The following is an 11,449-nucleotide window of genomic DNA, read 5'->3' on the forward strand; positions in this document are numbered from 1 at the left end:
TTGCTGCAATGATCCAGCTTTTTTAAGCAGATTGGAGAGGTGGCGCGTGACTGATTCTGATTTATGAATTGTTGGGAAAATGTCTCGCTGTTGCTGCAGCGTCAGCAGACGATGAGTCCTTTGTTGGACCCACTAGCGTAATAACGCAGAGGGATCGCTCCCTTTGCTCAGCCATCTTTTCCTGCCTTGTCATTGACTGGATTTCCCCAAAAAAATCTGCTCCGACAGGGCTTACATTCAGTGAACCTTTTAAACGCAGGAACACTTCACCGACGGTCAAGCATGGCGGTTGCAGCATCATGCTGTGGGTTTTGTTATTGCTGCTTTGTTTAACAGGGATAGAATATTCTTCTCAACAGCTGAGATGGGAACACAACTAACACACATCAAAACAGGTTTTACGAGCGCAAAGGAGGCTAACGATGCCCCCAGTGCAGCATTTGATACTGTCGATCACTCCATCCTGTTAGAGCACCTTGAAAACTGGGTCGGCCTCTCTGGTACAGCTCTCAACTGGTTTAAATCCTACTTAAAGGAAAGGAACTTTTTTGTGTCAGTAGGTAACTTTACATCCTAGACGACAAAAATCACATGTGGGGTTCCCCAAGGGTCCATCCTGGGTTCCCTCCTATTCAATATCTACATGCTCCCTCTAGCTCAGATAATAAAAAACAACAACATCAGCTACTATGGAGACGACACACAGCTCTACATCACCATGTCACCAGGTGACTATGAAGCAGTTCAAGCACTGAGTAAATTCCTTGAAGAAATCAATACGTGGATGTACCAAATTTTTTCTTTAGTTGAATAAAAATAAAACAGAAGTAATAATTTGGACCAACAGAGGAACGATCAGAAGTTAGCACACAGCTTCAGCTAGAAACCACTGATCAGGCCCGAAATCTGGGAGTAGTGATGGACTCAGACCTGAACCTCCAAAAGCATCTAAAGACAGTTACAAGGTCGGCTTTCTATCACCTGAAGAACATTTCCAGGATTAAAGGACTGATGTCTCAGCAGGATCTGGAAAAACTAATCCATGCATTTATTTTTAGTAGAATTGATTACTGCAACGGTGTTTTCACAGGTCTGCCTAAAAGTGGATCAGACAGCTGCAGCTGATCCAGAACGCTGCTGCCCACGTCCTCACTAAGACTAAGAAAGTAGAGCACATCACCCCAGTTCTAAAGTCCTTACACTGGCTCCCTGTATCTCAGAGAATAGACTTTAAAATCCTTCTGTTAGTTTATAAATCCAGAGGTTCTGAGTTCAACTCCCACAAGCTGCCATTCTGGGTCCCTGAGCAAGACCCTTAACCCCCAATTGCTCCCCAGGCGCCGCACAGTGGCAGCCCACTGCTCCCCAAGGGGATGGGTTAAGATGCAGAAGTGAATTTCTCCATTGTGAGATCAATAAAGTTCCATTATTATTATTATTAAATACATCACAGACTTGTTATCAGTTTATCAACCCTCCAGACCACTCAGGTCTTCTGGCTCCAGCCTGCTCTGCAGAACCAGAACCAGACAAGTAGCAGCATTTAGTTCCTATGCTCCACTGATCTGGAACGAGCTTCCAGAAAACTGTAAAAGTTCTGAAAGCCTGTTCAATTAAATCAAGATTAAAAACACATTTGTTTAGGATTGCCTTAGACTGCTATAATTGAACTGTATTACTGAAATGTAGTTCACTTTGTATTCCAACTGTTTTTACTTGTTTGCTTTTAATTTTTATTTTCCCATGTTCTATTTTGTTTCTACACTTTATTCCAAATTGCTTTGATTCTGTTTTATTTTCCTATATTTTAATCATGTAAAGCACTTTGCATTGTCTCTGTACTGAAATGTGCTATATAAATAAATTTGCCTTTGCCCAAAATCCTTTAACATTGGGAGTCTTAGGACTAAGAACTGGTTCCTTCTGAGGAAAGCAGCGATTTATAGAAGCTCTACTATTTGTGATAAGAAGAGGAGTTGAACATACAGCCAGAAGTCTGCAAAGAGCTGGTTGATGGCCACAAAAGACGTGTAGTTTTTCTACTACTTCCTAAGGAAGAATTAGCCACGTCAGTGTTAAACTATTGACCAGTTCACGGTCTCCCCTGGTTCTTTTATCTGGTAATGTGGTATTTCTGTTGTAGACCTTCTGTAGTAATAAAAAGACTCTTCAAACCGTAGCTATATTTTACTGTATGTTTAATCTAAAAGACAGAGGAATGTTTTCAGATTCAGTATAGGGTTCTCATAACCTGAGAATCCTGTCTTTCCTTTCAGACAGACATGAAATACCAAGCATGTGTCCATCCATTCAGGGGGGGGGGGGCACAGTATGATGTCAGCGATCCGTTCATCACATTGGTGGAGAAGATCATGCTGTACTGCAGACGTCCTCGCTGACACATAACACCCATAAGAGTCATTCTGTGCAGTCTGAGTATGTCAGACACTTTGCCGTCGGTTTATCTGTAATTTCCAGTCTCTGTAATCTCATAATCTCCAACACCAGAGAATTTTATGTCTGTATAAGCGTAGAGGTGGCAGTGATTTTATTAAACAATGTGTAATTAATACACTCGCACTATGAGCTCTTCTACCAACCTTAACAGGCACGCTTCGGGAGAACAACAACAGTCCAGAGATTCAAACTCTGGATCCCCTTATCATGACCTGCTGTGTAAGTCTGTTGATTTCTAGAAAAGCTTGACAAACTGAGAAGCATTTTTAAATACCGACTTTTCTGTGGAAATCGAACAGTTCAAACAGAATGGCCTCCTTGTGCTGTCACTTTGAAATATCTCCCCAGCAAAAAGATTGATAATGACAGCGTTCTTGTTTTGGTGAGTGATTTACTTGGAGGCTGGCTCTGGGTCAAAGCACGGCCGTCAACTTCCTGTTACATGATACACACACACACACACGCACACACACACACACATATAAATATATTCGGTGCTGGTGGCATTTGTGAAGGTGGACCATCGTAAATCTCCATTTTATGAGCAGCTCCTGCTGAACCCAGCAGACTGCTGGGCCACGTCGCCTTGACATTCAAGACCATGCTGCAAAAAAACAACACAGGCCTGAAGGTTTAAACTCCCTGAGAGATGTGATTGATTTGCCTCATGAGGGCAGTGAAAGGCGCTCACTGATAGACGTCAGGCCTGTTTCTGTTTCCGAAGAAATTTGCTCATTACACCCAGTGGAGGTAGAGAATGTTTCAGCCTTTATAGTGTTGGGTTCTATGAAGGAGATACCAAATGTCACTGGAAATAATACAATGATGAAATCAAAACTGAGATCCTTACCTACTTTAATGAAAATTATTATTATTTTTTATCGTTTGTTTCGGATGACAACATGCACAAAAGTTCAATTGAAGAATTCTAAGGCAAATAACACTTTCCGTTTCCAATTATTCTAATTTTTGGTGCTATTTAAAGGTCAGGTAGCTTTAAAACAGGCTTTTTCTGCAGGTCCACATCCACCTTACATTTATGTTCCTGCACTTCCTCTCCTTTATTTGCTTGTATTTCCATTTTGATTTTATGACAGATATTCCCTACAGGAAGGATCGAAGGAAGCACGGAAGGAAGGAAGGCTCTGAACGGCACGCCACCCTGCAATCCTTTTCATTAACCCGTCCAAATCCTGGAATATAAAAGAAATTCATTCATTTCAGGGTACCAGAACAGGTTGCTGGTTGCATTGAAAACAAACACTTTAAAATAAATGTGTGAAAGTCAAATTAAGTCCCCCTTCTCCCCCTAGCTTGACACTAGAGGTGTTCCACAGGGATGATTACTAGATCAACTTTCATTCTTTATATATATATATATATATATATATATATATATATATACATACATATAAGCTTGAACTTAAACTTTGTTCAACTTTGTACAACCAAGCATCAAAGTGCCGGTATATTGTAAACTTCTTTCCATTGACTATCTCAAATCAGTGCCACAATTTGCTGCATTTGTTCGACTTGTCTAAATTAAACCTTTTTTTTGTCTTAACGATTTGTATAATTTTTTTTTAACTGGACTGTTGCACATCTCATTCACTCCTTTTTTTTTTTTTACCACTTTTAAGGTATTCTTTTCTGCTTTGTGGAGAGCGTCCACAAACCTAAACGGGTGTTTACTTATGAGGTAAAGCGGTAAAATGAAAAATCAGTAATTATTTTCAGTGAAAGAGAAGGCAGGAAGAGATTCAGAGGTTTGAGGCCTCCAGGCTGGAATCCAATCAAGTCATTAGGAGTGGGTGGAACCGGTGCAAACATTTCATATCTTTTGGTGTGAGGACAAAGGCTAGCAGTGCTCTCTGAAATCACCAAAAACTTTAGGTTTTTGTGTGAAAAGTTGTAATGGGTTTCAGAGCAGCTGGTTTATTAGGGTTTGTGCTCCTCATTTCAAGAGGAACCTTTTGCTTTGCAGCTCAAAACCGGTTGATCTCTGGCGCCAATGAGACCCTCGACTTAACCCCAAGAGAGCAAGCGGCAAGCTCGCAGCAAGCAAAGCATCTTTATCCTGTCGGCTTTCGGCTCAAGACCTACCAGCTCAGAAACCCGACCGCACCGCCTGACGAACAAAGCCTGCCCCAGTCTGGTGAGGAGCAGACGCAAACTTCTACAAACCTGCAAGAGGCTGAGGCCAGGCAGCTCCCGGAGCAGAGGAAAACTGTCCAAGCTGGAGAGCTGATATCAGTCCAAGCTCCAAGGACCTTCAGTCCCGACTCTGGCAGAAACGCATCCAAGGTAGCTTAGGCATGCTTCATCTCTCTGACGGCTCAGCATCTCTGTGTACGCACGATCAGTCAATCTGAGTGATGTTCCAGGTTGTGGCAAAGCCCCAGCAGCCTGTGCCTGCGCCAGCAGAGAGTGTTTCGGTGCGCTGCAGTGAAGAAAAGGTCACTGTGGCGGTCAAAAACAACTTTCTAGGTAACGGTTGTGTTCGTTTTTGTTGGTTTGTAGGGAATGGGCCCTCAGGTAATGCTCCTCTGTGTTCTCAGGTAACGGTCAGCTGATCCATCCAGATGATCTGACCTTAGGAGGCTGCATGGCTGTTGACGCTGTGGACCACATCCTGCTGTTTGAGACAGAGTTACAGGGCTGCGGCGGCACAGTGACCGTAAGTGCTCCCCTTTACGCAGAAATGCTGCTGTGCACTGGAAGTCACTGTGTCTGTTTCATGCTTCCAGATGACAGAAGTGGCTCTTATCTACACATATCCCCTGATGTACTCTCCAACGCCCATTGGTAACACTTCCATTATAAAGACCAACCCGGCTGATGTGGCCGTTCAGTGCCACTTTCAAAGGTAAAGCCTCCTCCTTTATTACGGCCTTCCTCAGCCTTAGGCACATCCTGTGGCGTTCAATTTTTATTTTATTGTTTTTACATATTCAGCCATATTTGCCAGTGTTAATTTATAAGTTAAATATGAGACATTTTTTTTTTAAAATGCTTAGAAATGTCATCTTTAAATTGGCCGTGAGTGGCTAAGCTACACAGATACCCGACAGCCTTTATTCCTAAAGACAGAAGCATATGACATTGAACTAGAAAAAGCTGTTCCTGCATAACAGTGAGTGAGAATGCTAATCTGCAGAATGATTTGAGCAGAAGATGCAGAAGATCCCTGAAGAGGAGAAAAAGTATCTGGAAAAACATTGATATCAGATTTGAAGAATTAAAAAAAAATAATTTGAAGTAATTTGAGAAAAAATTTGAAGTAATTTGAGAAAAAATTTGAAGTAATTTGAGAAAAAATTTGAAGTAATTTGAGGAAAAAATTTCTAAGAATGTGAATCAATTTGCATTGATTTCAATGGGAACAGCCAAAAGATCGCACAAAAAGTGAAATATTATAAAAAGTAAAAGTTAGCATAACCATGACATATAGCAGTCATGCTGGGAATGAGTTGAACGTTTTGATACCAAAATTGTTCAAATCGGTTGAAGTATGCGGGAGTAGTTGGACGCAGACGGAATAATAAAGAAAAACGGGAAAACAATAAGTACTCACTGATTATTATTTTGTTGTATGTATCCCACTTTTATATCAACAAACCAATACGTTAGTTCAGTGAGATGATTAGTTCAAGTTTTTCTTGTCCAGCAGATGGCGCAACCTTTTTTCCAGTTAAAAGCACGCTGCAAAATTTCTGAACTTTTAATGTTTTCTGAGGGTGCCATGCACCACAAGAACTATAGTATTGGATACGGTTTGTATATTTAAATAAATATATGAATAAATTTAGCAAAATTGTTGTTTTTTTTAACAAACGGCAACAAAAAGCTCTGTAAGTAAATTTGAGTAAAGTATTTCTAGCTGCTGTAGTTTTAAGAGTATTAAAGATGTTTCATCATTGGGTTTTCCATGCAGACAACGAGGGAATGATGGACAACATCAATGTAGCTCCCTAATGATGAATCTCAGGGACTGATGGTCTTTGAAATGCGTTTTATGGATTTTGTTTTATTTACAGATTTGATTTTAAAAAGAAAAAAACTAGCTCTGAATAATTATTGTCCTTTCTTAAAAGGTTCAAAATAGAATTAATATTGACCCAGTTCAGGCCTAATCATCATGGTAAGCAGTTAGTAAAAATGCAAAAACACTTTCTGATCTTGTGAAGGGTTAGGACTTGCCAAAATATGAATATTTGAGGATTTTTCCAGACTTTTTGAAAGACTGACGTGTTTTAAAGAAGGGTAAAAGATTGTTTTATATTAATACAATAGTAGTAGTTGCCACAGTTAAAAATAAATAAATAAAAAATAGATGGATTTTTTTTCAGGAATAATACAGGTTTGGTTGCACAGATGATCGGGGCAATAAACCAGTTCTGTCTGTCGATGCTTTTGCAGGAGGCAATACGTGAGCAGCAGCGCCATGAGGCCTTTGTGGAAGATGTTTTCTGTTGAGATGCAAGCAGAACAGCAGCTTCACTTCTCGCTGCGTCTCATGGCAGGTGGGTGCAGAGTGTTTTTTAAATGTGGAAAGAAAATGAAATGCCGGTTTGCATCTTGACGCATTGAAAGATTATCGCTAAGGGCCTTGTAGACTTTGCTGCAAACTCTTAAAGTTGCCACGCAGGGGAGAAACTTTAGATGCATGTCGATGAGGCAGGGGGAATTGCATGCCTCGTAGGCAGGAGCTGACCCAACAGGGTCACTCTCACTGCGAGGCGATCGATATAGTGCTGATTATGGTTTCTAATTAATTCCAAACAGATGGTAGATAATATCTCAGCCGAACTGCTCTTCTCAAAAGTCGGTCTTCCAGGTTTTAAATTGCTCTGTAAAGTTTATTAAAGGAATTATGAAAGTTTTTAAACTGCATTTTGCAGGGACAGACCGTCGTTTGTGCTCCTTATCCAGGTTCATGATGATGATTTGCAATTTGTTTAATTCCTCCTCTTTTTTTTTTCCATTGACATTACCGCATCAATTTCCCATCCCCTGCTGCAGCCCAGGCCCGATCATCTCCCTTGGGCATCGTTTTCGTTTCACCTAATCGGATTGATGGTCCCGGCATTGCTTTTCCACTTACTGTACATGTTTTGTCCTCCGGATTCGATTTAGACGACTGGCAGTCGCAGAGGCCTTCCAACGTCTACACCGTGAGAGACATGATGTACGTGGAGGCGGCGGTGCTCCAGGGCTTCCACGTTCCTCTGAGGGTCTTTGTGGACAGCTGCGTGGTCACGGTGGACCCCGACCCAAGCTCGCAGCCCAGATATCCCTTCATCGACAACCACGGGTGAAGAGCTGGGAATTAACTGTGGTTTGCTTTAAAAAAAAAAAAAAAAAAAATCAAAAGTTTAGTTTTGTGTTCATGAGTGCGAGTTCTCTGGGTGTATTTGTCGTTTTTTTTAAAAGGTGTTTGACTGATGCTAAGCTGACAGGAGCCCAGTCTTACTTCATGCCGAGGAGCGAAGAGGATAAACTTCATTTCCAGCTGAAAGCCTTCAAGTTCAAACAAGATGACAGCGGCTTGGTGAGCAAAGTTGCTGGGATTTTGTTTATGCACTTTGAAAAATACTTAACATATATTTATTTTAAAGCATCTGTCACTGCAGAAACCGCTGTCCTTTTTTCTCTCCTTGGGTTTTCCTTTTCTTGGTTTTTAGTCAACTTAGGATGCGGTATTTTTTTTATGGCAGCACAGTTATAGCTAGAAATTAGAATACTATTTCAAATTTTATTTCAATAATCGAATAAAACAAAAACCTCACTGGATAAATGGAATACTCCTTGATATATTTCAATTATATCCTTGTTATTTTGAAGGGAAAGCCAAATAGTCATGGCTAATGAAGCTGGCTGGCCCCAGGTTCCTGTAGCAAAGCATTTTTAATGAAACACGGAGTGAAAGGTGAAGAGTTAGAAGCAAAAGGTGCAGAAGCAATGTGGATGGCACTAGCCTGGAGAGGATTGTGCTTCAAGACCCTCCAAAAACGGCCTCTCCAGGACAGGAGCTAAAACCGCCGCGATAATTGTGTTCGCTCCTAAAATGGAGTCGAAACGACAAGTGGCTAAAAACAAACAGGACTGGGCTGTTTGTGTTTTACAGATTTCTGTTTTTCTTTATCACTTTTTTATTGTAGTTTTTTTTTATACACTTTTATGGAACAAATGCGTCAACAGACGCCAAACCAGATAAAACTACAGCTCTGAAAGACACCGGTCATTACACAGGGAGAGGATTGTAAATGACACATTAATTAACTAAATTTAGTTTTTTAAAAGAATGAGGGAGAGGTCCGGTCAAATATAATCCAAACATGGTCGGCGCGCTCTGCAGAACTGATCAACGCTAGTATGGATGATGCTGGTAAGACATTCAAGGGGACTCATTTTGGAAATTATTTTGTGCCAAACACTGATAGTCGGGACTCTTTGGCAGCAGATTTTCCCAAATGTTTGTGCGAAAGTCCCAGGATCAAAGACACAAGGTCCAGCTTAACATTAATTATAGGAAACATTATAATGTTTCCTTGTTTCAGAGAATCCCAGACCAGTATGTTTTAATTATACAACATGACCAGAAACAATGAGTTAGAGTATCCACATCAGTTTTATGTTTAAGACACAATGGGGAGAGAGAGAGTGATTAAAAATATCTTACATGTGGAGATATGTGTAATATTTTAAATTGTACTGCTCTTGCACATGTGCAGATTATACTTTTTATTTATTTTGCATTAGAACAAACTGAATCCCATGTTTCCTCATCCATATTGACGTGTCACAGTTAGACAGGCCATTAAGTATACAATAAAAAAAACTTGGAGACTATTTAAATTTTTGTGCATCTCATTTCTAAGGCACATAATCCTGGCTCCTTGAGGTCCAGGGAGGAGTTTCCACCATCTGATGTTGGTCCGACTTTGGCATTTACCAGGAAATTTAAGAGACTTTCATATTTCCCACCAATGAGCTATATGAAGATGCTGATTTCCTGGTTTTAGTGGGACTTTGCACCTGTCCAAAGTACAAATGTCTCTTTTTTTTGTTTAGTTTTTTTGTTTTGTTTTTTAAAATGACCATGGTATCACTGTGCCTGATTCAAAACTAAAATGCGAAGATAAGACGCATGCAGGCAACCTGGGCTTCCTGAACCTCTCTGCAGGCTCATCACCTCAATGCCACCCTGCAGTCAAGTTATAATTTATGGAAAAGGAGCCACAATAGAGTACTGGGTGCATGTACTGTCCAGCACATGGACATGTACTCAAATCCAAATTTTAAAAAGATAATTGCGATATTTTCAGAACATAATACATAGGATTTTATTAGCTGTGAGCCATAATCAATAAAAAAAACAAACACCTGAAATATGTAACTTTAACAAACGGGTTATTTCTTTTTATCTTCTAGTTCTACGTCACATGTCGCATGAAAGCTACCACAGTCGACGTTGCCATCGACTCGCAGCACAAGGCGTGCTCTTTCCTGCCTGAAGCCGGAAGGTGAGTTCACATGAAGGTTTTATTTTTATTTTTTTTGTTTATTTTTTTCTTCCTGTGAGACAAAAACTCTTGTGTTGCACGACGGCTGAATTTTGAGCACTTTTTTTTGTTTTTGTTTTTTGTGTAGATAATGACTCTGATGCTTATAAAATGTTCCTTTTTTTTCCTTTGACTGTGGACAGATGGGTGGCATCAGGTGGAGACAACAAGGTGTGTAGCTGCTGTGAGACCAGCTGCGGTGGGCAGAGATGGAGAAGGGGCCTTGCAGCAGATGCTGGTACAGTTTACCCACGCTACACAACATGACACTCTGGGACGGCTAATGAGAGCGTATGGCACACGTCCAGCAGGATAAACGTCGACGCAGTCGGCTGTGCCATCATGAAAAGCAATGCAAATAATTTGGAGAAATATGAAATGTTTTGCTGCAGAGGTACAGCCCCCCCCCCCCCCTTTACATTTAAGTGCACTCAGTTGCTTTCATTTGGCTTAATAGCTGTTTTTAAGTAGAGAACTGATTTTGAGTTAAACCTTCAGACCAGTCGGTTGTCATAGTGCTTCATTTAGCTCCCCCAAAGCAACAAAATGTATTTTATTTATTTTTTCATCTCGTGGTGGTATTGCATGTCTTTCCAAAGCTCTGGAGTGGAAGGGGGTGGCGGTTCTGGGTCCCATCCTGCTAAAGGACAGCGATCCACAAGAGGAGCTTCCTCCTGCACCAGTTCCTCAGCTGCAGACACGAGACGAAGCTCTGACTGGTAACGCAGAGTCGTCTCTCTGTCTAATTCTGACTGCTTTAACTAATGGAGCCAATAATCCCCTCTTCCCTCCCTCAGCCTCATATTCATCCACAGCCCTGCTGTGTGGAGCAGGTGTTGTTCTGGCCGGGGTGATAGTCTTCATGAGCACTTTAGTCTGCAGCGGACACCCTAAACCCACCGGGCATTTTGTTTCTACCTGACTTAGGCCAATAAAACATTTATAACCCTGGCTTCTTCTCTTTCTTTCTTCTTTTTTGAGCAGCAAGTAAAGGTTTGTTTCTCCCGGGTTAATGCAAAACCGAAACAAACCACTCCCACGGGAGTTTAGCTAATGAGTTTTTTTACTACAGAAAATGTGTTTTGTGCGTTTCACTTACAATCATTTATTTTTTTTTTGCAGGCTAATTGTTCCCGGGGTTAAAAGGGGTTAAAACAGTTGTCCAATCATGCAAAAAAAACGACATTTGATTGATTTTTCAGATGCGAGTTGTTTGCACAGTGAGGTTCTGTGCGTTTCCTTTTTGCATCAAGGTTTACAGTTGCTGGTTGCAGACGTGGATAATAAAACATCATGCAAGAGGAGCGCTCCAGCTTTAATATATTCCACAGCGCTGGCCTTTAATGTTGAATACGCGAATGACGGTCTGTGGGTAATTTTTCTTTTGGCTGACCTGCATGAAGTATTTCCACTCCCCTGATCAGTGG

General features: G+C 40.9%; 1 protein-coding gene across 1 annotated transcript; it reads left to right on the top strand.

Moving 5' to 3' along the window:
* Window positions 1–4,277: 4,277 nt before the first annotated feature.
* LOC105921505 (zona pellucida sperm-binding protein 3) lies at window positions 4,278–10,971 on the top strand. Its single transcript, XM_012857266.3, has 11 exons — window positions 4,278–4,761; window positions 4,842–4,944; window positions 5,016–5,134; window positions 5,205–5,323; window positions 6,877–6,980; window positions 7,594–7,771; window positions 7,891–8,008; window positions 9,892–9,983; window positions 10,166–10,260; window positions 10,622–10,741; window positions 10,820–10,971. The coding sequence occupies exons 1-11, from the start codon at window positions 4,372–4,374 to the stop codon at window positions 10,942–10,944; spliced, it is 1,563 nt and encodes a 520-aa protein (XP_012712720.2). The 5' UTR covers window positions 4,278–4,371; the 3' UTR covers window positions 10,945–10,971.
* Window positions 10,972–11,449: the final 478 nt, after the last annotated feature.

Source organism: Fundulus heteroclitus, chromosome 24 (genome assembly GCF_011125445.2).
Source record: "Fundulus heteroclitus isolate FHET01 chromosome 24, MU-UCD_Fhet_4.1, whole genome shotgun sequence".
NCBI lineage: Eukaryota > Metazoa > Chordata > Actinopteri > Cyprinodontiformes > Fundulidae > Fundulus > Fundulus heteroclitus.